The sequence below is a fragment of the Protomyctophum parallelum genome (genome assembly GCF_964188405.1).
Source record: "Protomyctophum parallelum genome assembly, chromosome: 1".
NCBI lineage: Eukaryota > Metazoa > Chordata > Actinopteri > Myctophiformes > Myctophidae > Protomyctophum > Protomyctophum parallelum.
In genome coordinates this window covers 36,607,410-36,635,409 of record NC_139697.1, presented here as the reverse complement: position 1 = coordinate 36,635,409, position 28,000 = coordinate 36,607,410, and the positions used below count along the sequence as shown (strand labels likewise).

General features: G+C 43.3%; 1 protein-coding gene across 1 annotated transcript in view; it reads left to right on the top strand.

The window, feature by feature from the left end:
* The window catches only part of LOC310876250 (receptor-type tyrosine-protein phosphatase U-like), a 155,978-nt gene that overhangs the window by 112,006 nt on the left and 15,972 nt on the right, over positions 1-28,000 (top strand). The window contains exons 10-22 of the mRNA XM_083789734.1: positions 143-344; positions 2,055-2,157; positions 4,000-4,279; positions 6,752-6,788; positions 9,623-9,761; positions 11,276-11,433; positions 12,735-12,925; positions 14,937-15,009; positions 16,183-16,259; positions 20,907-20,943; positions 25,324-25,421; positions 27,080-27,196; positions 27,845-27,999. Coding sequence (XP_083645860.1) covers positions 143-344; positions 2,055-2,157; positions 4,000-4,279; positions 6,752-6,788; positions 9,623-9,761; positions 11,276-11,433; positions 12,735-12,925; positions 14,937-15,009; positions 16,183-16,259; positions 20,907-20,943; positions 25,324-25,421; positions 27,080-27,196; positions 27,845-27,999 — 1,667 coding nt within the window. The remainder of the gene's footprint in view (positions 1-142; positions 345-2,054; positions 2,158-3,999; positions 4,280-6,751; positions 6,789-9,622; positions 9,762-11,275; positions 11,434-12,734; positions 12,926-14,936; positions 15,010-16,182; positions 16,260-20,906; positions 20,944-25,323; positions 25,422-27,079; positions 27,197-27,844; position 28,000) is intronic.

Here is a 28,000-nt window from a genome sequence, read left to right as displayed (position 1 = left end):
ATATAACAACGGTAAACGGGTATTGCATCCTTGCTGTGTTAACATTCTTCTCAACTCCGCATCAAACTGCCATGGCAACAAAGAAACGACACATAACGGTGTTAATCCCCAGGCTGTGTTTTTATTTGTTTCCTGTTGTCAGATCTCCTACCAGAGCATCGAGTCGTCTGACCCGAGCATCAACGTGCCGGGGCCCAGACGCACCATCTCCAAACTGAGGAACGAGACCTACCACATGTTCTCAGGCCTGCACCCAGGAACCACCTACCTGGTGTCTGTCCGCGCCCGCACCGCCAAGGGCTTCGGCCAGACAGCCCTCACAGAGATCACCACCAACATTTCTGGTGAGCTGGTTTGCTTGACTAGTGGACAAGCATCTGTGTCATGTTATAGTTTAGCTAATAAAGCATTTATTTATACTTTGGCTATTGGAAAAATAGCACATATACAAGCTCATAGCTCAAACTACGAGCTTGTAGATCAGCTTTTTTCTATCGGAGAAAATGAAAATAATGTTTTAACTGGTTACAGGTACATGAGCTTTTTGAGAAAACTGATTTGAATACGATATTTTGTAGAAACGCTGAATCGGCCTTGATCGGTCATTCATTCATTGCATGTACTTTTTAATAGAAGTGTTGATGAGTGTCGAGCATTTTGTGGTTTGATCTTGAGGTCTCTGTTTTCCATCTCTTTCTTTAAAAGAACGAGGGGCCAATCTAAACAGAAGTTTGCTGATTCACAAAACTGTCAATTGTAAGAAAGAAATAGAAGCAGAAAAAATACATTGCTTGTGATTCACTCGTTGAAAAACATTTTTGACTGTGCAGTTTGGATACTTTTCATATTCTACGTTTTACGTTTTACACAAGAAAACAACAGCAGGCATGAATTGGAGTAAACAGTAAATGTTTAACTTGGACAGTTCTATGGAAAACATCTTAATTGAATCTACCAGATGTCAGTGCATGAACTGTATGAGACCCAGCGTCATAAACTGCACTGTTCCATCTGCTTTATGGAGCAAGTTAGATGGCAGCCCGACTGTCAAGGTAGTGAATGTGCCCACACTGTCAAAGTGAAAGTGTTAGTACTGCTGGCTTAGAAATCCCCAAGGTAGCATCAATGTCCTTTGTCAGAAGTAAAGAAAAACAAAAAAGTAAACAAGCCATTCTCCTGTTCCTTCCTCTCTATTATTATTATTATTCCTTCCTTATATAATCTCTATTTTCATCACTGTCCCTATAGACAATGTTACAACACTGCAATTAATTCTGCCCCTATAGACAATGGTTCAACACTGCAGTTAATTCTGCCCCTATAGAAAATGGTACAACACTGCAGTTAATTCTGCCCCTATAGAAAATGGTACAACACTGCAGTTAATTCTGCCCCTATAGAAAATGGTACAACACTGCAGTTAATTCTGCCCCTATAGAAAATGGTACAACACTGCAGTTAATTCTGCCCCTATAGAAAATGGTACAACACTGCAGTTAATTCTGCCCCTATAGAAAATGGTACAACACTGCAGTTAATTCTGCCCCTATAGGAAGCGGTACAGCGCTGCAGTTAATTCTGTCCCTATAGAAAACAGATGTGGGAACTCTCTCCACCTTATTGTTCTCTAGAGCTGTGCTGAGCTTGTTGTGCTGTAAAATGAACCCTAATTATAAGGGCCACTTGTTTTCCATGTGGTTGGTCACCTCATCAATCAGTGGCGTTGTGTGGGTGGCTGTGGATGTAGGGACATACAGTAATGAATAAGGATAGTGTAAACAAAGAGGCTTGGATGGTTTCATTTCTCACAGCGTTTTGCATAAATGTGCCTACCATATATTTTAGTTTTTTCTTTATGCCACTTTGTTTTGACAGCCCCTTGAACTACAGTATACTACGCTGTAAGTGTGTCTCGACTTTCTGCAAGTTTCTTTCCCTCATCCTGTCTCTCTTTGTCTTTGTCTTTCTCCGTCTTTTGGTCGGTCGGTCGGTCTCTCTCTCTCTCTCTCTCTCTCTCTCTCTCTCTCTCTCTCTCTCTCTCTCTCTCTCTGCAGCTCCTGTGTTTGACTATGGAGAAATCCCCTCTCCGCTGAGCGAGTCAGAGAGCACCATCACAGTTGTGCTTCGCCCTGCGGTGGGCAGAGGAGCTCCTGTCAGGTACACCTTCTTACTGATGTATTGTGCAAGCTGCAGCACGTTCAAACACCCACCAACCAACACACTGCATCCTTTACAGCTTGTCCTGCAGCTTTGTAGATTTAAAGACGTGGTGAAACGGAAACGGTGGGCTTTTTTTTCAAACGCTAGGAGCTCAGTTTCTGAACCAATCAGAGCATCACATCCCTCCAGGCTATGGGAAGTTAAGTTAGTGACTTCCTCTCACGTGCAGTGTCGTTTGTAAACAAAGTGACAGAGAGACATGGAGCAAAGCCAGGGGATTATTTCTAACCTATACACAACCTATATACATATTTTAGCGTGATGATTAAGTTTAAAACAAGTCATACACTGTATGGATGTCATCTTGAATGGGATTAGTTTGTAATCAAAACCAGCTTTGCTTGGAGGATGATGCAGCAATGGGAAGCAAACGGGTGAGCTTCATTTTTGAGTGGTGCAACCACTCCCTTACGGAGCTGTGTGGGTGGGTGGGTGGCCGGGTGGGTGCGTCTGAGCACTAAAACAGCATGGTTGTTTTTCACCACCTGTGCACAACCTAACACACCCACACACACACACACACACACACACATATTAACTGTATATATATGATTTTGGGTGTGCCAGACTGCCAGTACAGTACAGTACAGTACAGTACAGTACAGTACAGTACAGTACAGTACAGTACAGTACAGTACAGTACAGTACAGTACAGTACAGTACAGTACAGTACAGTAGGTGGATCCTCACACTGTAACTCTGTCATTTCTCAATCGTTTCGGCCGCGGGGCGGCTCGCCGAAATCACGCCGGCACCCTTGATGAGAACATGACAAAGCTTAAAGGGATTGTGACATTAAAAAATTTGTTTTGGAATTGTTCTTGTTTTTTTTTAGGTTTTCTAATCTCAATTGCACCCAAAAAACATGAACTTTTAACATTCAGTAGATTTTCTGTGATCTGGGCTTTTCTGGCTCAAACAGGTGCTCTGATTTGCCGGCAGTAAGTGACATCACTTACTGCAAATCCCATATATGTCAATGGGAGTTGCCAGCAGATGTCACTGTTTCACTGTGTTGCCTGTTTTCATTGTAGCTCAAAAGGCCCAAAAAACCCCAAAGAAAACTTCAGACCACAGAAAATCCACTGAATGTTCAAAGTTCAGGTTTTTTGGGTGTAATTGAGGTCATAAAACCTAAAAGAAAAAAGAAAAAGAAATGAAAATGAATGTCATAAAACCTTTAATGACCTACCGGTACGTACAATAACACAAAAACGTACGTAAATAAAACAAAACTTTTGACTGGCTAAGTCATGGTTTGCAGCCATCAGGATCTGAGGAACCTGCGGGGGAGAATAGCTTTTCTACAACATACTGTACGGTTACTCTTCATATTTGTGGCACCCTCTATGAGCAGAATTTCATGCACGGTTGACGGTTGTTTGGATGATTGGATCAGGCATTCATAATGTGTGGCGTTTTTGAGGGGCTCCTATACACAGGTTTAATGTTTGTTTTTAGTTCAATGTTTGTTTTAAAAACGCCAATTGACAATGAAGGGAAAATTTACGTCATCTTGTACCTAACACAAACATTAAATGCCATTAACAATAAAGAGAGTTTAATTTGTTTGTTTTGTCACCGTTTGTTTAATTGTTTTACATCACCATTACATCACCTAATCATAGCAACATGAGTTAGACTTTAATATATTAGTGCTCCTCAGTCTCGCTTCACACGGGTGTGATTTTCTTTATAACTACGTGGTAGACTGGAAAACCAGGAGTACATGTAGTCCCTGAGGACTGGAATTAATAACGTGTGACTGCTTGCCTTCAGTGCGTACCAGGTGGTGGTGGTGGAAGAGGATGGGTCCAGGCAGGTGAAGAAGAGAGAGCTGGGCACCGTTGATTGTTTTCCTACTCCCAACTCCCACAACGAGGCCCAGGCTAAAGGAGTCCCCCATTACTACTCAGCCGAGCTGGCGCCCAGCAGTCTGCCGGAGGCCACACCCTTCACCGTGGGGGACAACCACACCTACAACGGCTACTGGAACGCTCCCTTAGATCCCACCAACAACTATCTGGTGTACTTTCAGGCTACCAGCTACTTCAGAGGGGTGAGTAAGAAGCATGTAGACAACCTGACAGGACTTCTGCTGTCGTGTGTAGACACATCATCTTTATGCTTTAGCAACCTTGACCGTCGATTTAGAATTGTTCACTGCTTGTCAGAAACACATTCAGAGGTCATCTGTTTTGAAGGTACGAAATACAAAGTAGGTAGAGATGCCGTCTGGAAAGCAGAAGGTCCCTGGTTCACCCTCCTGCCCTGGTCTGTGTCGAAGTGTTGATGAGCAAGACATGAACTGCTTCCCGGGCACTGTATAAATGGCATGCGCTGCTCCTAATAGATAGGATGGGTAAATGCAGTGGACACATTTCACGTAATGTATGTGCCGACATACAGTGACAAAAATACCCCAAAAGAGTGAGGACTAAATTAAATATGGTGCACAAGCGGAGTAGTTTGCAAGCAGAATTGTCAAACTGATACCATCAGATTGTACTGTAGAGAAGTTAGTTCGCTTTAGAGCTCTCAGTGGGTCTTCCAATTGAAACCTGACCTGACCCAAATGAGTTGAAGCCAGTGCCTGGTCTTTTATTATTTATTTTTTTATACTTTTTTTATCGTTTATTAGCGGCCTTGTACGTCGGTGTTAAGGTGTTGCTCGTATTAACAATTTCTTACATCATGCTGTAGTCCTCTATGATGGAGGGTATATTGATTTTAAGCTTTAAAATAAGTGATTTTTTTTAAGTCTATAAAGAAACTGCTAGAGGAGACAGATGACAGAGAGGGAGGGTGGGGGCTCAAGCATGAATAATGTTGCGTTCACACAGGGCAGATTAAACGATGCAGTCTACCATTCATTGTCAATGGAAGCCAGCGACATGACGTTGCAAAGGCTGCTCCAAATCCACTCAAAACGTGTCTTTGCATCGATTCATCTGCCCGTGTGAACGCACCATAAGGATTGTCCTTGCCAGCATGCACAGGTACAATAAAATGTAATTATTTTTAAATAGTTAGATTCCTATACAGTACAGTTAAATTAAAAGTAGTTTACACTGTCACATTCATATGCAGGACATGTACAGAACAATATATTGTGTCTTGCACGGAATGAAGAGCCATCTCCCTCTTGTGTGTTTAATGGAGATGGCCTTGGATAGAACTGCTGAAGGTCAAGGCCTCCCTGTGTCTCTGTGCTGTGAAATGTGATTAAAATCTCTCGCTATTGATCCAGAGTACCACCAGTAAGCCTCACATCAAGAGCTCTCATCCCAAATGAGATTCGAATGAAGGGCGTTGTTGGAACCAGTGCTTTGTCGAAGCACTCTTGCTGCCATTCAAATGACAAAACAGCCTCTGAATTATTATTATGGCTTTAATTATGATCTTTAATCCCAGATCAGGTTTTCTGAATGACAGCGCAATCTTTTCGTCAATGGGATGTGGGCAGTTTAGCAGTGAGAGGGGGAACAAATGATGGTGACCATTGTGTTGGATAAATGACATAGGTTAACGTAGGTTACTGTGGACATGAGCTGTCACTGGATTAAAAGTGTAACTAATTGGTGTCAGTGGCACGCTTCCACTCCAGTGGAGCCTGAAAGACACGTTATTAGTGACACTCATTTTATCCATGAAACACTGTCCCCTGAAAAACCTCTTTTTCAGTTTGTGTTCATCAGAATTCTTCAGCTGTAGCTTTCTGTCAGTTAAGGCTGGATTTATTGGCGGGGTAAAGGGAGGCGTTTCTAATTCTAGATGGGAGGCAGCTGGATTCATATCGTCTCATGCAGGCTGACAGTGTTTAGACCAGGAGGACACAAAGGACAGGAGATGACATGTGATGACATATTAGCAGCAGCTGCTTTAATAATCTCTCGGTGGAGGTACAGTAAATTTGACTTATCTGCCACCTCCAGAGACAGGATGAGATTAAAGTCGATTTTAGATTATTTTTCAATTAAAAAAGACAGTTTGGTGCCATTTTAGGCGTAGCGGTTCTGACTCCACTCTAGGAGCGCAGATTAGCGTAATTGCACATAAAGTGTGATTTAGCATCTTTAAATATGAATTTAAATTGTGGACCTCATATCATGGGAAAGAGTGCGTGGTTATCTGTCCCATCACATTGAGGCTCAGTACAGCAATATACTGTACCATTGATTATCAACTTGTTTATTTTCAAGGACCCCCAGTTTGACACAAATATTTATCTCTGGGACCCCAATCTACTCTGCACAATCCATTGATTGAGGAATACACCATCCAAAACATGCATCGCAAATACTTCACATAAAACTATTTAATGTGGTGCCTTATTCATAGAGATTGGTGCTTTTTTTCGAAAGGCAATCTCGTTTTGAAAAATGATTGTGTTGCTTTATCGTGTCGTTACGTTCTCTGTGTGCACAAAAACGAATTTCACTTGTGGTTTAACTGTGGTGTTAAAATAAAAATGATTCTGATTCTGATAAAGGTTCCTTTTATTCAAACTTGTTTCTTTTTTCCCCCACAGGAGATGAGAATCAACTGCATCCGGATTGCTCGCAAAGGTAGCTTTGTCTCTATTCTATTCTATTCTATTCTAAGGACAGACAATACAAACCATTAATTTAACGCCAACTCATTTTACTGCGTACTGCAGATCTGACTGTTACACGTTTGATGTGACAGTTTCTTATTGAAGTGCTTTAAAGTATTTGTGTATAAGGCTGCATGTTCCAGTGTGTGACAGAGCTGTCCTCAGATCAAGTTGATTCTCCAGGGTTTTGACATTGGAGTTGTCTTGCATACTGCTTTGTCTGTCAGACGTGTGTCTGCTGAGCTGCTCTGCACAGCATACGCAAGACAGCTGAACAATCATGCAGCTTCACTCTGACATCGACTTTTTGTTTTCACTCTTCAATTATGGACATTGACATATTAGCGCTGCCCCGTGAGGTTACGGTGGCTTTGAAATGCAGAGAATGCAGCGGCATATTCTGCTTCATGAGAAGGGAAGAAAGAGAGACGCCTTGAGACAGAGCAGAGGGTGAGAGAGATAGTAGCCTATATTTCAAACGGTAGCGGGGAGGCAGAGCGAGAGTAAGCGGATGAAGGGAAGGTGGTGTATTATATACTGTATATATATATAGCCCCCTCTCTTCCCCTCCCTATCGAATTATGTCCAAATCTCTTAGTGCTCTTGAGAAAGGGCCGTGTTAAATTGGATTCCTCTCCCTGAACTCTCCAGTCCTCAGCCCAGGCAGGCCAAACCAAGGTCTTTGGTCTACAGTCACGAACCCTAAATGTAGGGTCTGTGACTTTTCAAATGAGTGTCATGTAGGAGTTGAGGCAGTACATTTTATCTGGGGCAGAATGAATGAGCGTGTTGTTGGGATAGCTATAGTATTTAGTATTTGGCAAGCCAAACTCTATTCTAGTTTACTGTAAAGTGTTTTTGGTGTCTGCCTTCCCTCATCAAACGGGCACGTGAGAACATATGTTGTTCAATTATGCGATGTGAAATCCTTCAAATGTGTTTGCCTTTAAAGGTAGCTCTCCACCAAAAGGACTATGGCAGATTAGGTCAGTCAAATGAACTCGGGAGATGGTGTGAAAAAAAGTTGCTGAATGCACCTGAGAGCCGACACTGACAGTGCTAAAAAGCCTATGGCTTGCTGTCTTTTTCAACAACAAGCCCCCGCTGCTATCCCACGCTTCAGTACAACTTGCGACACGACGCAAAAGTCTACCCACTACCCATTTAACAGCAGATTTCCGGCAACAGACGCTTTCCAACACTTCCTCAATGCGTGTCGTTTCATTTTTAGCGTTTATTGTTTTGCTCATTAGTGCAACCAAATAACACTGATCTGTATCATTCATTCTTATAACCTTTGTCAATTCATTTAGTCTTTGGGGGAAAAACCAGGGAAGCCCAAATGATGATTCATTGAGAGAGGGGTTTCAAGCTCCTGGCTGCGCGTGTGATAACAATATGGGGACAAGCGATGCGTAGAGACGATGACATATGGTGACATAACATGGTCGAGAGTCTGCCGTGGAAAATAGCCTCCCTGAATGGGAGAGGGCATCCATTAACTGAGATAAACAGAGAGACATGTTGTCCTCTTCCAGGCCAAACATACTTCTCTCTCCTCTCCCTGGGAAATATCATTTCACAGCGTTTTCAGACGATGTGTGGAGTAGCTCGTCATTGCAGCGAGGAAGTGAGAGTATGAATAAGTGGAATAAGGGAATAAGTGGAGCGGAGCGTGTGTGGTAATATACTTGGCTACTGACTCCAACTCAGTTGGCAGCTCCATCCAATATGAGCAACCAAGTACCACTGCTCTGTCTTTGGTGAAACACCAGGGAAGCCCAAATGATGATTCATTGTGAGAGGGATTTGAAGCTCCTGGCTGGGTGTGATGGAAATGTGGGGACAAGTGATGCGTAAAGATGGTGACATATGGTGCAGAGTCTGCTGTGGAAAATTGCCTTCCTGAATTAGAGAAAGCATCCATTAATGGAGAGACATGTTCTGCTCCTCCGGGCTAAACACACTCGGGATCAATGGTCTATTGTCACAAATCCTGCACCATACTATCCCTACCTTGTTCTCTGTCTGTCTCTTGGTCTCCTATCTCTCTCTCTCTCTCTCTCTCTCTCTCTCTCTCTCTCTCAGGTGGATATAATGTTATATTGTAGGTTGAGGAGGATAATAGGCTCATTTACACAGATAAACCTTCCCTCTGCGCTCTTGCAGTGGTAAAAGAAACTCGGTAGGATTAAAATACTCCAGTGCCATCTGTAACTTCTCCTAGCACTTCTCCATCACTGTATCCATCACTGATCACATGCTTCATAAATTAGATAAAAGGAAGGAGTTTATTTTATTTTCACTGTGTCGTCGGCACTAAGATCCTGTATGTTGTGTTTTTCATGTTCATTTGTCACTGTAACAGTAACATAGTGTTATGTACTGTTATGTATCAAATATGATACATACTGTAACTTTGTGACTGACTATCGTAAACGATACAGAGACACCTCCAAACACCTTCAATAGCTAACACATTGAAGTTACATTTTAAAGTTATACTTTACATAGAACAATCAGAACATTAAACTATTATCTTGTATTAAACGCAGAATTAATTAAATGCACTATGTCTTTGTTCCTGTTCTGTTCTTTAACTATAGAAGTGCCTATATTTGTACGTCTCTAAATGTTTTGATGAATTGAACATGGTTCACCCTGTTGTAAACAAGTGTAATGCTTAATTGGGTCATCCACTCACAGTTAACAGTCTTTGTATTGAGTTTGTGCTTGAAATGTACTGTAATTCTGCAAACTGTTAATAAATATTTCAATAAATCAATCAATCAAAACTCTGTGCAGCTGCATGCAAGGACTCCAAGCGGGCTCTGGAGGTATCCCAGCATGCAGAGGACATGGGCTTGATCCTGGGAGCCTGTGCTGGAGGTCTGGTGGTCCTCATCCTGCTTCTGGGGGCCATTGTCATCGTTGTCAAGAAGGGGTATGTACTGTACATGTGAAAGTGTTGATGGTCAGTCTGAAGTCTTGGTAGTCATTCTGAAGTGATTTATACTCCATATTTGACGTCAGAGCCATGATCCATGTACTGCTGGTTCAACATCTACAGTGTGGAGTTGGTGGTTCTCTTAAGTTGTACATCCAGGAGTATAAGATCTCTATTGTATTTCTCAGTAGAGCACAGCTGCCAAAGTGGAATAGTCTATTCCACTTTGGCAGCTGTGCTCTACTGAGAAATACATTTGAGAATGAGTTTACAAGTGGAGCATTAATCCTACATTCTATTCTCTGACGCTTCGGTCAACTTTTTGTGTTCCATCTCATCTTTTAATTGTAAGGTCTGTATGCTGGCTGAGCAACCACATTCCACCCATGAGCAACCCCCCCCCCCCCCCCCCCCAAATACGAAATGCACTCCAGTAGCATTTGAATCATTGGCTGCTTTACACCAGCAAATTACCTCCGCCGTCAACTATACCTGCAATGTATTCTACCTCCTCTCACTAGGCAATGTCTTGACACTCATCCGAGTGTGAAATATTTCATCAAGGGGCGTGTTATTCCATCGGCCACTCAATTACATGAGGCCAGCCGCTGTGGGTGCCACTCGATGAGCTGGTAATTGGTTAGGAAGGATGTTTTCTCTTTTTCTTTAGACCCCCCCCCCCCCCTTCCCCCAATCTCTCCAATAGAATAGAGGCGAAGGAATGAGATTTCATGGAAGAGGAAAGGAATTGATAAGACTGACCGGGAGACTCTATAGGGGCACAATGCTAGCTAGCTAGCATAGATAGAGAGCAGATGCATTTATACTGGGCATCTTCATTTGTCTTCCTGACGGCCATCTTGATAAACCATGATCACATTTTTTCCTCTCCTCTCCTCTCCTCTCCTCTCCTCTCCTCTCCTCTCCTCTCCTCTCCTCTCCTCTCCTCTCCTCTCCTCTCCTCTCCTCTCCTCTCCTCTCCTCTCCTCTCCTCTCCTCTCCTCTCCTCTCCTCTCCTCTCCTCTCCTCTCCTCTCCTCTCCTCTCCTCTCTCTCTCTCTCTCTCTCTCTCTCTCTCCTTCATGCTAATCAGAAGGGACTTCTATACTTACCCTTACTACCCGTAAGTGACTTCTCTGTCATACTGACGTTGCTTGTCAAAGAACAAATCCACCTCATCTCTTTACTCACTTCTTTCTTTCTTTCTTTCTTTCTTTTCTTCCTGACTACCCCGTCGCTCTCGCTTAACACCTCTCTTGGTATCACCAAATCTCACTTTCCATCCCTCACCCGTTTTCAATCTCTTTCCTGTTATTTTCTCCATTCCATCCAATTTCTCATCTCCTCAATCACTCTCTCCCTACCCCCTACTGACTCCCTCCAACTCACTCCCTCCCGCATGCCCCCTCCACTTTCTCCTCTATCTCTCTCTCTCTCTCTCTCTCTCTCTCTCTCTCTCTCTCTCTCTCTCTCTCTCGCTGCCCTGCCCTGCCCCTGTCTCCTGTTCAGTAGGAAGAAGGTGAGCATCAACAAGGCGGCCATGTCGTATCGTCAGGAGAAAGGTCGTAAGCTGAGCTCTCTGGATTGCAGCATGACGGACCAGAGTACGCTGCAGCAAGATGAGAAGATGGCGCACTCTTTCATGGACGCCCACGGCTGCAACACTCGAAGTAAGAGAGACACAACTTTGTGACTTCTCTCTGAAAACCATGTGTCAAACATTTTAAAGATGGAATTTTTTTACGGTTTTGTATGTGTCTATGGAGTTAACATTGCTCTAATACAGGGGTTCTCAATGTTTTTGGCTGGGGACCCCCGGAAATGCCTCGGCCATGTCTCGCCAATACTTTAGCGACAGGGTTGAGAACCCCTGCTCTAATAGACCCCCAGGTGTGGTTAGAATATTACAATATATTCCTGAAAGCTGAAAGCCTTTGAGTCAAAAGCAGGGGGGCAGTCAGCCAGATATTTCGTGAAGCCTCATTTGAAATCGGTAGTTCATATAATGGCCTGTTGTGGTGCTGGACTGGACCCAAAAAGCCCCATAGCTCCATAGAGGCCCATGTATTTTGGACCAACTTCACCTAGACTGTATTACCTTAATAAACATGGTCATGAATACTTTCTGCTTCCAGTCACTAGTTTAAAGTCTCATTTCTAATGTCATAATATTCTTTTTGGAAAATTATGGTCCCATTTATTAAAAAAATGACCATAAAGTCGCGCATGTTCTGAGGGGCGTGGCTACCGTTACAGTCTATGATCGGGATTCCCCTCCCACTCGAGTCAAAATAAAAACCAACAGAGAAGAAGGGGGGAAGTCCCGCCTCGTTGTCTGGGCCAGCCAATGGCCAGCTGGGCTAAAACGGATCTAGAAAGATGGCGACTTACAGTGCATTAGAATGCAAGGGATTTCAGGCTTCATTTTACGTTCATGTTAGACCCGGGGAACGCTTTGTCCATATTTTTTACAGTCTATGGTCAAAAGGCACCAATCGAAAATAAAAAATTTTTGTGACATCATAACCCTAATCCCTCCCCTAACCCCTCCTCCATTATCATACAACACACACTTTGCGTGATATGAGGCTTAACTTCAGGTGGGTGGTGCTAAGGTGAAAGCCAGGTGTACTTAATTAACTGGTGGGTGTGGCCACATAAAACATCATCACTTTTTCTTCTTCTAACTCAACTGGAGTTAACTTGCATAATAAATTATGACACAGAAAAATCTATTATGCCTTAATGCCAGTTGGTCAACGTGTTGGTGTAGATATATATCTGTATCTATATATATCTTTATATCTATCTTATAACACTATGCCTAACTTTAACCCTAACCTCACAAACACTATGCTTAAACCTAACCTCGTCCACCTGGGCGAAAAGATGGCAGAAATATATACATATATCATGTGTGCATTCATTGAGTTTGAAATGTTTGCTAACACAGACTTCACCGTGTGCCCAGATGAACAGCGTTCCTCTGTGAACGAGTCAAGCAGCCTCCTGGGAGGCTCCTCCCCTCGCCGCCTCTGTCGGAGGAAGAGCTCTCCCTATCACACGGGTCAGCTCCACCCAGCGGTACGCGTGGCTGACCTCCTCCAACACATCAACCAGATGAAGACTGGCGAGGGATACGGCTTCAAGCAGGAGTATGAGGTGAGGGGGGGGGGAGGCGTTGCTTACACAATGCAATGAAGGTTGTGCGGACTAGCCGACACCAACTTAGGATGCCTCAGTCACCCTCCAGTCCTATGCAGCATCAGGGTCTGGAGCTCTGCAGTGTTCTGGCTCTGCTGTCACGCTGCAGTGTGTCTCCGTTCAGGTGGTGCACCCGTTTCCCCTCCTAGCTGTTGTTGCCAGGTTGTGCAAGAGAATCAAGCAACCGGGTCTATGAAAACAACCCCAAATGTAGCCACTCCACAAATGAGCATCTGCTATTTTACAAACAATCTTGGGAAAAGGTTTTATTTAAGACAAATCTGGTTTGGTAGTGGAGGGGGGGGGGGGTCCCTGGCAGTTTTTCCTTTTTTATAATATAAGTTTTTTGATCATTGATTAATGAAAAGTAATTCAACTACACTTTAGAAACAAGACCCAAAAAAACATATTTTCAAGCAACTTTACTGAAAAACAAGCCCTAAATCGCTTATAATAAGCGGTCATGGCAACACTGCCTCCTAGATTAGCCTTGGGTTATCTCCCACAGTGTCAGTCAGATCGCCATCGGTTCCAAGTGCCTGACACAGTGGCCTACGGGAGGTCTCTGCAGAGGTCTATGTTTCTGATGTGGTCCTCCCAAGTGACACCCAGAGCCATTGATAGCATTCTTGTGTAGATGCCTTTTCCTCCTATTTTACATCCATGTCTCTGCGGTAGCGTACTGACTCCATTCCGTGGTCATGTCCCAGCTCAGATTTCCACACTATTCCTCATCCCACATGAAGTCTTTCACTCCCTCGCACACCTTCCTGCTGGCGGTAGCAATGGTTCTGTCTTCAATGCCTTTGAGTTTCATTTCTCATGGCTGAGATAAGATAGTATTGCTGGCACTGTAATTAGGCCTTTTACAAATAAAGTCCCCGTTATTTCCCTTTGAACTTTCTCACTTCTGCCGGTGGCGATAAGCCTTTATTTTTTTGTCCTTTTCTTCTTCTTATGCACATACACCTGCAGGAATCCAAATACACATTTTTAGATTCATTAAATGATTCCCTGGGGGCCCAACAAATTCACCTCCCAAGAATCAATACGTGGGTGACTTTTTTCAGTCTGGCTCCTCATCCTCCTCGCCTGGAGGAATAAACAGTATGAATAGAATCAGCGTGCACACTGCTTCACACTTCATAATGCTTATTTCCCACCGGGTCAGTGCTGGTATCATTGATCTCGCCTTTTTAGTTTTGCACACCCACATTTAGTGGGTGGTGGACAAAGTACCCAAATACTTGAGTATATAAGTACCCAATTACTTGAGTCATAAGCTTAAGTACATACTCACAAAATGTACTCAAGTACAGTGAAGTAAATTTACTTTATTGCTGTTGCATCTCCTTCCGGTCTACCGCTCGACGATAAGAAAGCCTGATCTCGACGATTTCAGCATTGGCTATCGGCCGTCGAATAAACCTTGTTTTGACCAGAAATGGCACCTGGGACAAGGAATTGGAGATGAATGCGATTGAAAGAAACAGAGTGGGCACGGGTGCCGACACGCACACACAAACGCACACACAGTTGCTCACGTTTCGGTCCTAACGTTTCGGTCCGAAACGTTTGCTTTTTAATTGCACCATGAGCACAGAGCACCATAAAAGCATGATAAAATAAGTCTAAGGAGTCTCAGTCTAAGGAGTTTTACTTCTTTTTCTATACGGCCTTTTCCTCTCAAAGTACTACACACAGTGAAACGCTTGGGAAATAGCGAGTCCTCGTGACTGTGAGGCAGAAATGAGCTACAGCCGCAATACGTACAAATTAAGCCATTGTGCCACCTTTGGTGAAGGACAAGATCGAGCATACCGAAAATACACACTCCTTTAATCACTTTATCTACACCTGGGTGTATATTGCCTCAGTGAATCTGGCCCCTGGTTACTGTACTTCAATGGCAGGATACATCTTTGCCTAATTATGCTTATAAAAAAAAAAAAATGCTTTTACTTTGCAGAGTTTTTTCGATGGCTGGGATGCGACAAAGAAAAAGGACAAGAATAAAGGAAGACATGATAGTTTACTCAACCGTAAGTCACAATTAGCAACATACAGTACAGTAGGCATTGGACACATTTCAGAAAGAAGACGCCCCCATGGAAAACAAATTTGTTGTATATGTCATAATAATAATGACATATACCATTGACCATTCAACTGTTATGGTTGAAAAAAGCAGCACATTCCTTTATTAACAATGAATATGTACATGTCTTTATCAGTCAAAACAGATCAAAAGATGGTCCAGTGAGATGTGCACATAAACTATAGCCATTCTCCCCTTTGCCAATAGAGGCAGTGGTCTGCAGAACAGATTGAGAACCAAGACTTAACCCATTCTGACCTGAGATCAGATTCATACAAGGTTTCCGCCGGACACACACTGGTCTGATGAACCCATTCTGACCTGAGATCAGATTCTAAAAATGTCAGTCGCTCTTCGATTTTATCTGCTATTTTTCAATAGCTAAAGCATAACATGATGCTGACACCAAAATGGGTGCCCGGTCAGAATGGGTTAACACTGGATTCTGGGTATTATAGGACTAGACAGCAAAGTGTCATGGGACAAAAACATATTTTTCTCAGACATTATTGCATGTAATAATACATTGTTTTGATCGACACTAATGTCATAAATTGACTAAACATACACACAATTGAGAGTAGGCATCCTTTAAGTTAAAATGCAATGAAGTCGTCATTTTAACTTATTAATTCACTATATTGAATAATTATTCCATTTAGTTATCAATGATCAATTTCACTTAATGATCGACAAGTTAATTGACTACACATCCATACATGTCATAGTGGTGCATTCCTTTAAGTCTGTTAAAATCCAGATAATACAGTTAGAGCAGTGGTTCCCAAACTTGACCCCACGTGATCCAAAACAGAAGTTAGACATTCTCCCGGGACCCAAGCTAGCGAAAATAGCCGATCTACAAGCTCACAACGTGTTGCTTCGTGCCACCTTGTGAGCTTGTAGATCGGATATTTTGACTACTTAAATATTTGTTCTAATTCATGGAATTTCTTTAATTTCTTCATGAAATTACTGAGAGAATCATTGAATTTTGTTTTTAATTCATGAAAAGTTTAGCTTTTTTGGATTAAAAAAAAAATGTTTTGAAATAATAATTAGCCCAGTATTTGGGAACCAGTAAGTTAGAGTGCTAACGTGTTCTTTCTTCATGCAGATGACCGCCATCGAGTCAAACTGCACTCTTTGCTGGCAGACCCCAACTCTGATTATGTCAACGCCAACTACATCGATGTAAGTCTCTTTAACCGCCACCTCCTTCACTTCAGTTTGTTCTTTATCCATGTGTCTGCCGTGTCCAAAACAAACAATGGTCCACTACTGGACCCCCATTAGAGCTGGGATTGACCCATGATGCTCTGGACTTTTCCTGTGTGTCTGAGAACGTGTCTGCTGTCTCACACTGGGTTATTTCACCATTGCAAGGCTCAGAGCGTATTTGTTCAGCAACAGGGGCCTCTCCAGCTCTGTAGCAAACAAAAAAGGTCGTGATACCAATTTAATCCAATCGGCATAGAGAGAACTCCTACTGGAGACAGGATAAACAAGCACAAATTGGAAGTGATGGAACAAAGAAGGTGAGAAAACACAGTTGGAACTGGAACACTGTACAAATGAAGCTTATAAATTATCGTTGCGGGATTCTCTCTCCTGATTACTAATTTCTGTTTACTAAACAGCTGGAGTGCTGTCTACAGCAATTCCTGTCAGAATATAGAGCTGTAATGTTTTTCTTAACTAAAAATAATAAAGCGTGGAGAACTATGACTGGTGGTGACTCACAGAAACGCTCGTCTTAGGCAACACGGCGCCACAGAGTCAACTCCAATAAAACAGGTTTGATCCTCTCATCTGTTGTTGGTTTTGATCACACCAGCGGTTCAACTGCGGTGAAGATCTCAGCAAGCCTCTCCAATCCCAGCGGCAGAGCGTAGCACCTGTCACATCACATCACAGCAGCTTCGTACCACATGGACCTACAGGTTCTGAGGAACGAACACCTTTTTATTCTGCTGTTAGCTCATAAAGTAAAGGTCATTCAGAGCTGGCACTGAAAAGCCTCTCTTTAAGAACTCGGGCTCCGTTTTAGCACAGGATACGTTAAGTGCTTATAATAGATGTGAAAGTGAAGCGGTTCGATAGGGCTTGTTCTACTCTACTCTGAATACTGTATTAGGGCCTTTAGTTTCACCATTGTGTCTTTGACAAAAGCAGATATAAGGAGGACAATGAGGACTGGATTTGTTGCAGATGCCTGACGCAGCAGCGTTATGTGGACAGAGATGTTTTGAAGAGGAGCTATTTAACCTCACTGCTGACCATCTCGGACAATCAAAGCCTTTATTTACAGGATGCAGGCAAAAGGACAATGTGAGGATCGGGGGTAGACCGTATTCAGCAATAATGAATACACACATCTATTGGAGAACTCAAGCGGTCCTCCCATAGTAGGCTATAAATAAGTCAATAGTTACACAGCTATGTGATGAGTGGTGCAACCACTCCATTACACAGCTATGTGTATCCCTGGGTTTAGACACCAGGATTACTGCATGTTTGAAGTGCAAAGCACACTGTCAGTGCACAGACACACATGGATTGCATGAACATCAACTGAAGTGCCACAATGTCGCATGTTGCATCGAGAACACATGCAGTGTGGGACATTTGTGGTTGCTGAGTATTCCAGGCAACGTGATTCCTCACCTGAATAACCAATCTCCAGAGCTTTGGCTCACCAGGCATTCTCTTTTGGCAAGGTTTTTTTTTTAAATAATGAAGGGATTGTGTGTCATACAACTCTCTGTGTTTCTCAACGATCAGTCTCACCTCGTCCACTGTGCATTGACAACATTTTTGGACTAGTCTGCAGGTTGGGAATCTGCTACCGGAGACAATGCTGTGTTGATGCGCCGATCGCCAGCAGTGCGTTTTGCACTAGCATTTAATCTCCCTCTCCCTCCCACTGTTCTGTGAACACAATAACTAGCTCTTGTTTCCTCCCTGCCTTCCCTCTTCTCTTCTCTCTCTCTTTTATTTCCACTCCCCCCTCCACAACCTTTGGCATCTCTTAGATTCGGATAAACAGGGAAGTAAGTACTTGGCTTCTCTTCTCTTTCCATCTATCCCCCCCCATCTATTGCCTTCTCTGTGTCACTGCCAGCTCTCCATGCCTCGTCCCCCCGCCCAGCAACCATCCTTTCCTCTGATGGTCCTTCCTGACCATTGCTATTCCTCCGAGTTTAATTGAGACAAACTGCCTGCTCTCCACCTCCCTTCTTGAATGTGTAATCAGATCCTCACCTGGAGTTTGATGCATCCTGACACAGACCTGGCTGAGAGACTCCATTTAGGTCACATTGTGCATTACTGTATAATGTATATAGAAGGATCCACTAGGTCACATCATGTCTGTATTTGATGGTGTCTACAAGTTCGCCCCGTGACTCCACCACTGGCTTTACAAAGTCCCATGTTACAGTGTCCCAGTGATGTCACTGGCGTGTAAGGTGAACTACAGAGTCTGACTTTGTCAACTCGTATAAACTAGAATACATTTACCCCCCAAAATGCGGAAACGAGGTAGCTCTCTTAACGTCCCCCGTGGCCAAGCGAGAGACAACCAATCGGGAAGAATCTGACCTACGTATTATGTCAGATTGTCGTAATTCTAGAGTATTCTGGCTATTGTAGTGTTTGTTTGGTCCAATCAAACTTCCTCCTACTATACCAAGAAGGACTACAAGAAATGTACTGTACCTCTTTGTTCTTTGGGAGATTTGGGAGACTACCGGTATTCTTTAGTGCACACACTGAATTTAGATCTGCTTTGATTCTATTCTCGGGGTGTTGGCAGATCAAAATAAATAAAAAACGCAAAGGTTTCTTTCTTACTTTTGGAGTTAATTGATTTTGATTAGCCTACTGTGCATGTTATGTTTTGTTTTCTTTCCATCTGTCATTTTCTAAATATATTTTTTATCCCACGATTTTGTAACCCATTTTTCACCCCTGTGTCAATCATCTAATGTGATCCTGGGCTCTACACGCACCCTCCGCCAACCTGGGGAGAGCAGCGGACTTAACTCATGCTTCCTTCATGCTTGAGTGTCCAAGTTGCTTCTTTATACCTGACAGCTTTCCATCTGTCTGGTGAAGTTGTTTCGTGTCCTTGCTTGCCTCTTGTTGGGCTGTGTGGTTGCCACGGTAACATACTGTACATGAAACCAGTTGGTCTGTGGGAGTTTGGTACCAAAAGGCTGATGGGAATCATTTCACTGCACTTTTCCATAGCAATGGAATGCTATGCCATATTGCCATTTTCGAAACTGTATTCTGAGTCTGACAGTGATAACAGTTACAGAATGTAATTCTGGTTAGCTGCCTGGCTGAATGGGATTAAGTACAGTAAGTGGGACAATTTGACTGTGTATGTGCATGTGTGCATTATATGTGTAAACAGGAGTTGGAATCACTCTACACCGGCAATCAATACCAGGCTTAAAGGAGGACTTCACCCATTTTCAACCTTGTTGCGACCATATGTCGCAGATTACCGTACTATGAAAAAAACTGTCAGTGACTCCGTCACGCCACCATATATGGCCATCAGTATGTCACGTCTCGTGACATGTCACATCACCAGATATGGTCGTCAGTCCATCATGTTTTGTGACACGCTCCATATATGAAGATCACGACACTGACCTCATCAAACCTTGGATAACCATACATGGAGAAGACTGGATCATCACCTAGAACTGCATATATGGAGCCGGCCAGCAACTCTACATTAGACCTCAAACCCTTACATCTCCATATCTGACCTGTTCTGACATTCCATATGTTGATCTGAACTCATCAAACCCTGTACATAAGACACGCTCAAATATGGCCAGACCTCATCAAACCCTGTACATTCAAGACACTGCCCCCGACTGCCACCCTTAGATCACCATACAGTATATGTTGATCTGACCTGCCTACCAATGACATCATTGACAAGGATTCTAAGCTGATAGAAACTAGAGCCTTTCTGTTCCTGGAACATTAGAATGCTGAAATGGAGGCCAATTTGCTTGCATTAAGACAAATTGATTGTTTTCTTTTGAAAATCTTGTTTGAAATGATGAAATTACCAAACCTGTGTACCATTAATGTCACTGGTAGGCAGGCTTCTGAACTGTCCACAGTCCTGGCATTATTGGGCCATCTCGCAATGAACATTAGTAATGTTCAGTTATGCTGTATGAAGAGGATAAGGCTGAACATGGGTGATGTGCTATTTTAAACTTATGAGAGTTTAGACACCACAAATAACTTTTCAGACAAATCACACTATCATAGCTGTTATATGGCAGAGCTGAGGAGAAAGGAGACATTCAGCCAGATCAAAGTCAGAGACAGTCACTCGGGTATAATAAGTCAAAAGATCACTCACTGTCTATTTATGGTTGACTAGGGGACCCAGATGCATGCTGGGAGCTGGCAGCCAGCCACTGTTGGCATGCAGCACTCTCACTCTGTTCATAATGACCCGGCTCACAGACACCGGCAGGAACAAAGATCATCATTTCATGAGTTTAGGTGAGATATCACAACAAAAGAGAAGCAAGCGGTGCCTCAATAAAAATAAATTGTCGATGGCAGAGCACGGATTGGTTTTGTGGCCTGTGAAATATTTTTAATTTAAAAAGTGCAGCAGTCATTTTACTGCTACCGACCCCCGAAGCTCTTAGACCAATGAGACATGACTTGTTGCTGAATATGGCCAAATGAGGGTTAGAGGTCCCAGAATCTGTGTTTGTATTGTGATTTTTATCATTATTGACACACTGTTTCCTCCAACCTCTTTCCTCTCCTCCTGTCAACTTCATACAGGGCTACCAGCGATCCAACCACTTCATCGCCACCCAGGGTGAGTCTCACGCACAGAATTACCTGAAGATTAAAAAGCATTTCTCTTATTTCAATTGACATTTTGTATTTGCCATTTAATTTTAATTAGGGCAGCTAGTGTACCGTATATGCTTCCATAATCCATACAGTATAACACATAAGACTGGTGGTGCATGGTCTGTTTTCATGTGTTTGTGAGGACACGTTCTTAGTTTGGACACTTCTTCCTCCTCCACACAATGGCTGTCGATATTGAAATGAGCTGTTTGAATAATGAATGTGTAAACAACAGGGGAGCCGATGTTTCATCACGATACAGCTGGCTGTCTCCTGCGTCATGTTCTCCGATCCCCCATCAAAAGCTCCCATAATAACTCACTGTAACCGTCAGTCTGTCTGACACTGTCACACCACCGACTGTGTCTCTGTGTGAAATGGTTACTTTGTGTCTTTCTGCTGTAGAGGACAGGCAGTGGTGCATTATTATTCTGTACGTTATAGAAATGACCGCGTCGCCTGCAAATTATCACATCGCAGGCACAAACATACATTCACACAAACCCAAATAACAACCAAATTAGAAGACAGCATTCTTTCTTCTTCTGTTTATTCTGTCTTCAGTGCGCTATCCCCCTCTGATTTCTGTCTATTTTCTGACTTTGGTTGCAACCTTGCTGCTTCCCAAATCGTGTTGTCATGATATTGTCTCCTTTTCTCTCACACACTTTCACACATCACTTCCCCCCACACACCTCACACCATCTGTCTGCACGCACGCATGCACGCATGCACACACGCACGCACGCACAGAGAAGTCTATGGTACACTACACATGCAACTCTAGTAAATTAGACTTGTTTACTGATGCAAGCTCGCAATTCATTTCCAATGGAAGTCACATGGTTTGACACAACGTTTTTGTTGTATGAGGGTCGAAACACAGCCGAAAGCCGTACAACAAAAATGTTGTGTCAAACCATGTGACTTCCATTGGAAATGCATTGGGGCGGCCATGACACTTTGTTTACATCTAGCATCCGACAATGTTGTATGCTAGATGTGAAGGTGTTAGTGAGGCCTAAGAGTTCTAGCGTTTTACCCACATGGACGGTAAATCCGCTAATTTGTTATGGAACACTCGGCATGTTTTTTTTTTCCAATGACGAATGGATACGTGTTTTCATATACGGTAAGAAAACAGCTTGTGTGAAACTCCCCTTTAAGTTATAAGGCAAATAGTATTTCAGGGCATTAATTAAGACCCCATGCAGGGGGATCTAGAAAAAGAGCCTGCATGTGGACGCTGCGGCGGTGGGATTTGCAAAGACCTCATGAGCAGCAGGTGAGGCAGGGAGGAAGCAGCAACGATGCACTTCTGCACAGCAGGAGGGAAGCCAGGAATGAGCAGGTAGGCAGAAGTTTAAATAGCCACTCTGGTCAGGCAAAGAGTGCATGTGACTAGTCACCTGATCAGGTAGGTGCGCTCACGAGTTGTCTGCCTGAACTAGCTATGCAGGCTGCGCATCATAAGCTGCATACACTGTTCACTGTAAAGCATCAACGGTGGGTGTTTGCATATGAATGGTCTGCCTCTCTGTGGGCTGCTTGCTGCAGAAGCCCATAGAAGCTGATCCAGTGAGTTGAGCCTGGAGCCACATGTTCCTGTGTAGGAGAGCAGCAGGATCTGTATTCTGTCCAGAATGAAGGTGTGGGTGGAGTTGGATGAGGAAGGGAGACGGAGAGGCCAAGTTCGCCCCCGAGAGTCGACGTGCTGTGGTGTCTGAAAGCAGAACACGGCGTACAATGCATATGGATTGACTCAGTCGATGGGATCAATCAGCGTCTATTTCTCCAGCGCCCCCTGTTTACGGCACAGCTGACACTGGAGAAATAAACGTGATATCAGTGGTGCATGCGGAGGTTGGCACTGATTCACCAAACTCAGGAGTGAGCCACAAACAACCCCCTGAGGCAGACACGACAGAGAGAGAGAGAGAGAGAGAGAGACTCCCTGACAAAAGTAATTTGTTACACTACTCATTACTTTATTTTTCCGTTACACCCCACATTAGTAATTGCATCTTTTCAACTCAATATTCAGACTTTTCAAGTGTTCCTGTGTTTTCTGCAGCCTACATCCACCTAATGTTGGTGCCCAAATCAAGAAGAATGTGGAAGTAGAGCGTTCTTTGCGGGTGCTTCATACGCCAGTGAGCAACTTCCAATGAAATGAATAGCTGGGGCCGCGGGGGCGTCCTATTTATAATGGTTTTGTCCGGTTTAGAACCACCCTTCTGTATCTGATATTTTGCAAGCACACATGCATCGTTTCAGTATCCGCTGTAGACCCAGAACGGATCAGCAGCCTGCAAAGCAACTTCATCCCAGTCTACCTAGCTGGGTGCCGAGTCTGCCGACCAACAACAACACACAGAATCAAAGTAAACAACACGGAAATCACGTTTTTCCACCAAGGCTCCTGGACATTGTAATAAGTTACTTTTACAAAAATACTAATTGTAATATTATTTCTCCAAACGTGAAAGTAATTTGTTATATTATTCGTTACTCTGAAGAAGTAATAGCATATATATATTTTATTACTTTACTCTCATTAACTGGTTGTAGTCATGCTGAAGGCTGCTGCCTGCTCACCTCAGTGTTTGCCACAGACTACACTCTTCTGAAGGCAAAACTGTGGTCTGGTGCTGCTGATGTCATGTGGTATCATTATTAGTATTTCCTTGTACAAAGGCAGTTATGATTGTGTCTCTCAGCCTTCACAGAGCATTGTAAGGTTTGCCAAAAATAATGATACTGGAGTGCTGTTTTAATTTGATTGTGTTTGACTGTTGAGATCAAAGACCTCTGTGGGTGTAAGATGTACATGTGTGGCACTGCTACTCCTCACTGTTTCATCTTTGTTTTTTGTGATGCAACAGCACGGTTTGAAAAAGCCTTTCAGAATTGAGCATAACAGTGAGGATTCAGCAGTATAAATGCCATTAATATTATTTATTGTTTTAAGAGGCGCTAGCCCCCCTATATTCAGCTATTAGTGTAGATTTCCGTCTTACACAAACATTAAATTCCCATTGACAATGAATGGAGAATTTACGTCATGATGTACGATGATAAGAGTGCCCCTCACTTCACACGGGTGTGACTTTTGTTATAATTATCATAACCAATGTGAACTTTGAATGATGAAAATAAGTCAATCTGAGCAGCTATTGTTGACTCAGTGTAGTGGTCTCATGAATAATGCTAATATAATCCCTAAATAGCTTGGAAACTGAACAATGTTTGTTGAAATTGAGCATTCCTTTGTGAAGAAATCACACCTGCGTGAAGTGAGGGGCGCTAATATATTAAAGTCTAATTCATGTTGATTAGGTGATAGTGTAATGGTGATGTAAAACAAACTGTGCCAACACAAACATTCAACGCCATTAACAATAAAGAGACAATATGACGTAAACGACACATTATGACATTAATTTTCCCTTCATTGTCAATGCGTTTATTAAAAAACGTTTAACTAAAGACAAACATTAAACCTGTGCATACTAGAGCCTCTCAAAAAGAAAGAAAAATGCACAGATATACCAATAAAAAAAGATGTCATGGTGTCACCATCCGATCATTGTAACAGGACTTATATGGTGTGACCTTCTTCACTGTGATGTCACACAATGTTCCTATGAAGCTGTGTGGAGGGGTGGGTGTCGAAGTGTTAAAAATGAAGGGATCGTTAAAAACACACAGCATAACCAGCTCTGCAGCCAGCATGAGATAGAGCCTTGTGATATTATCAGAGGCACAGTGTAATGAAATCAATGAAAGTGTCATCTGCCCTGAGGACTGTGATTTGTGTCACCAAACGACGCCTCTGTGAGCCAATGCAGGGCTTTGTTTACGCAACATCTCAGGATTTGTGGGTATATTGAAATGTAATTTCTCCCAGTATGTGAAGAACACAGAATGCGTAATAGTTCACAAATGACACACTGTTACTCTATTCTCTGGCATGGATTACATCGTGTCTGTGTTGATGGTTATTGCTACTATTTGCCCTGACTTATGGCTCATCTCTCCACCCCCTGCATCCTCCTCTCTGTCTGCACCTCGGTCTCCTTCTGTGGCTCCGTCGGTGCCTCCTTCCCTTTCTTTTCTTGCACCTCTTTCTGTCTCTCCTCCGGTTTCTGTTCGTCCACCTCCTTCTGCACCTCCACTTCTTTACCTCCATGTCTACCTGTGCCTCTGTCTCCTTCTTTGCCTCCACCTTTTTCTTCATCTGCATCTCGTTCTTTGCCTCTATCTTTTCTGCATCTCCATCTCTTTCTGTCCTTCTCCCTTGCCCGTTTGTGTGATGCGCACCCGCCCTCCTCCTCCACAGGTCCCAAGCAGGAGATGATCTATGACTTCTGGAGAATGGTTTGGCAGGAGAACTGCTTCAGCATCGTCATGATCACCAAGCTGGTGGAGGTGGGCAGGGTACGTACCTCCGACCAAGCCGGATAGATGGAGGCAACACTTTTACAGAGCTGCCCTTTATCATTTGTTATATACAGTAGTTGTATCAGAGCAGCAGTGGGAGGTAGTGTCTTCTTGCGGGGCCAAGTAGGGAGTCATGAGTAATCACCAGCTACATTGATGACAGTGTTCCAAGGTCAAAGTCCGGATGCGCACCCCCTTATTCGCGGTGTCCTGGATGTTGTGATGCACACCCCCTTACACCCCTGACGCGCACCTCCTTATACGCAGGGTCCAAGATGTTCTGATTGCAGCAATGCAGCAGCCACCCCTGATAACAGCCTATTATTTCTTACAGTCTGCTATACGCCTGACCCTGTGCCACTGAAGAACATGTGGTACAGAGATACGTTTTACACAAAGCCCTTTATTGATGTCATGGATTCCCACTGTTTTATTCATAGGATTCTTTCATGATAAGAGTTTTTAAGCTGATCTGAATGAAGCTGTGCGTCTGTGAATGTAGGATATGTAAACCTTTCACACTTTGCCATCTTTTACGTACACAGGGGCCACAGGCAGGTTCACACACTAGGGATTTGCGCAGCGACTAATTTCACTGGCGGTTAAAGGATAAATATGTGAACTATGCAGTGCTTACCGACACCAACAGAGTGAGTTTTTTTCCAGTTTGTAGCAGAACAGTTTATTTGGGGAAGAACATTTCCTACAGGGTTTAGTCCAATATGCGAGTTCCTAAGTTGCCTGCATAACAAGCAAGAGTTCGTCATGTACAGCTTTCATAATTCTGATTATCCCAACGTAAACGAGTGTGTAGCTTACCGCCTGGCAGTGCTTCTGTCCTCCACGAAAAGAGTGAGCTCTTTCCAAGGAGAAACACGCAGCTTTTTTTTAAACCCCAAGGCTGACAGCACTCGCTACAAGCAATAGATGTCATCAAATTGAGCTGATGAATTGGCACTTATGTCGCTTCAACCAGCTGGCCAAGAGCTAGGCACTGTCCGTGGTGCTGAAGTCTCTCCTCAGACTTCTCTGCCTGCCAGATTGTGCCCACAGCGACATTCCACAAAGCGTCTAGTCCACTTGTTCCCAAACACTGGGTCGGGAGTCGGGACCCATTTGTGGGTCGCGGAAAAGTTTGTATGGGTCCCTTACTCCCTTCATGTTTTGTTTCATACATTTTGTTAATAAATTAATTATTACAAAAAATTAAAAATATAAAATATTCTCAAAAAAGTAATTCTGTGAAGAAAAAAAAAATCTAAGAAATTCCATTACAACTCATGTGAAATCCAAATGGGGAAAACCGTTCACTTAACAACTCTGGCGTACAGTACATCCTGAGGACCATTCCATGTTGTTGTATTTATATTGGGGATGGTATTTGTACCTCCTGTACTCTGTACTCCTGTACTGTAAGATACCTTGACACTTCAGGAAATGTACGTTGAGCTGCTGTTTCACTCTGCAGTGAAATTATTTAAAAAAAAAATCAAATGACTAGTATTTAGTAAGCTATTGGCAGCAGCACGTTTAACCGATTAGTCGACCGCGCACATCCCTAACACACACACACGCACACACACACACACACACACACACACACACACACACACACACAAAACCCACTTTAATACAAATACTGTTTGTTTGTCCAGATAAAGTGCTGTAAGTACTGGCCTGATGACAGTGAACTGTATGGAGACATCAATGTAACGTTGCTGAAGACTGAAACTCTAGCAGAATACACCGTCCGCACCTTTGCTCTGGAGAGGGTGAGACACACGCACACACACACACACACACACACGCACGCACGCACGCACACACACACACATACGCACACATACACATCCTGTGGACATGCTATTACTCATCCTCTGTCAGGTACCTACCCACTCACACATGTTCTATTGTTAAACCTGTTCTGTCCATGCCACCCACCTCTCGGTTCCAATGGCATGTATCTGAGCCATGTAAATGAGCCAAAACTTCTAGTTTAGTGACTATGACTGGGAGACACCACACAAAACTCAAAATGAAGTAAATGAAATCGTGCTTTCACACAAATCTATACAATATCAAAAGGAATTGACACAAGGCCAGCTATAATACAAATAGTTACACAGTCTGGCAGCATGACGCCCACATCACGTTGCACCTCCAAAGCAGCACGACTCAAACAACGGTTGTATATATCCCTTATGTACATGGAGAGTAAATTCTGTGTCAGTCTTCTATACTATACAGTACGTGCTCTCTTTTCCAGCACATCTCACTTGGTGACTTTAATGTCATTTTCTGTTTGTGGCCTTCTTTCAGCAAACACCATTGTTAGGTTTATAATTGTATTGTTGGATGTATAATTTGTTGGGCCGTCCTCATGATAGCATCTCAGTGAGACTCTCGAATTGTTTGTGCAGAGAGGATACCCTGCCAAACACGAGGTGTGCCAGTTCCATTTCACGTCCTGGCCGGAGCACGGCGTTCCCTACCACGCCACGGGACTGCTGGCCTTCCTGCGCCGCGTTAAGAGCTCCATGCCCCCCGACGCCGGACCTGTGGTGGTGCACTGCAGG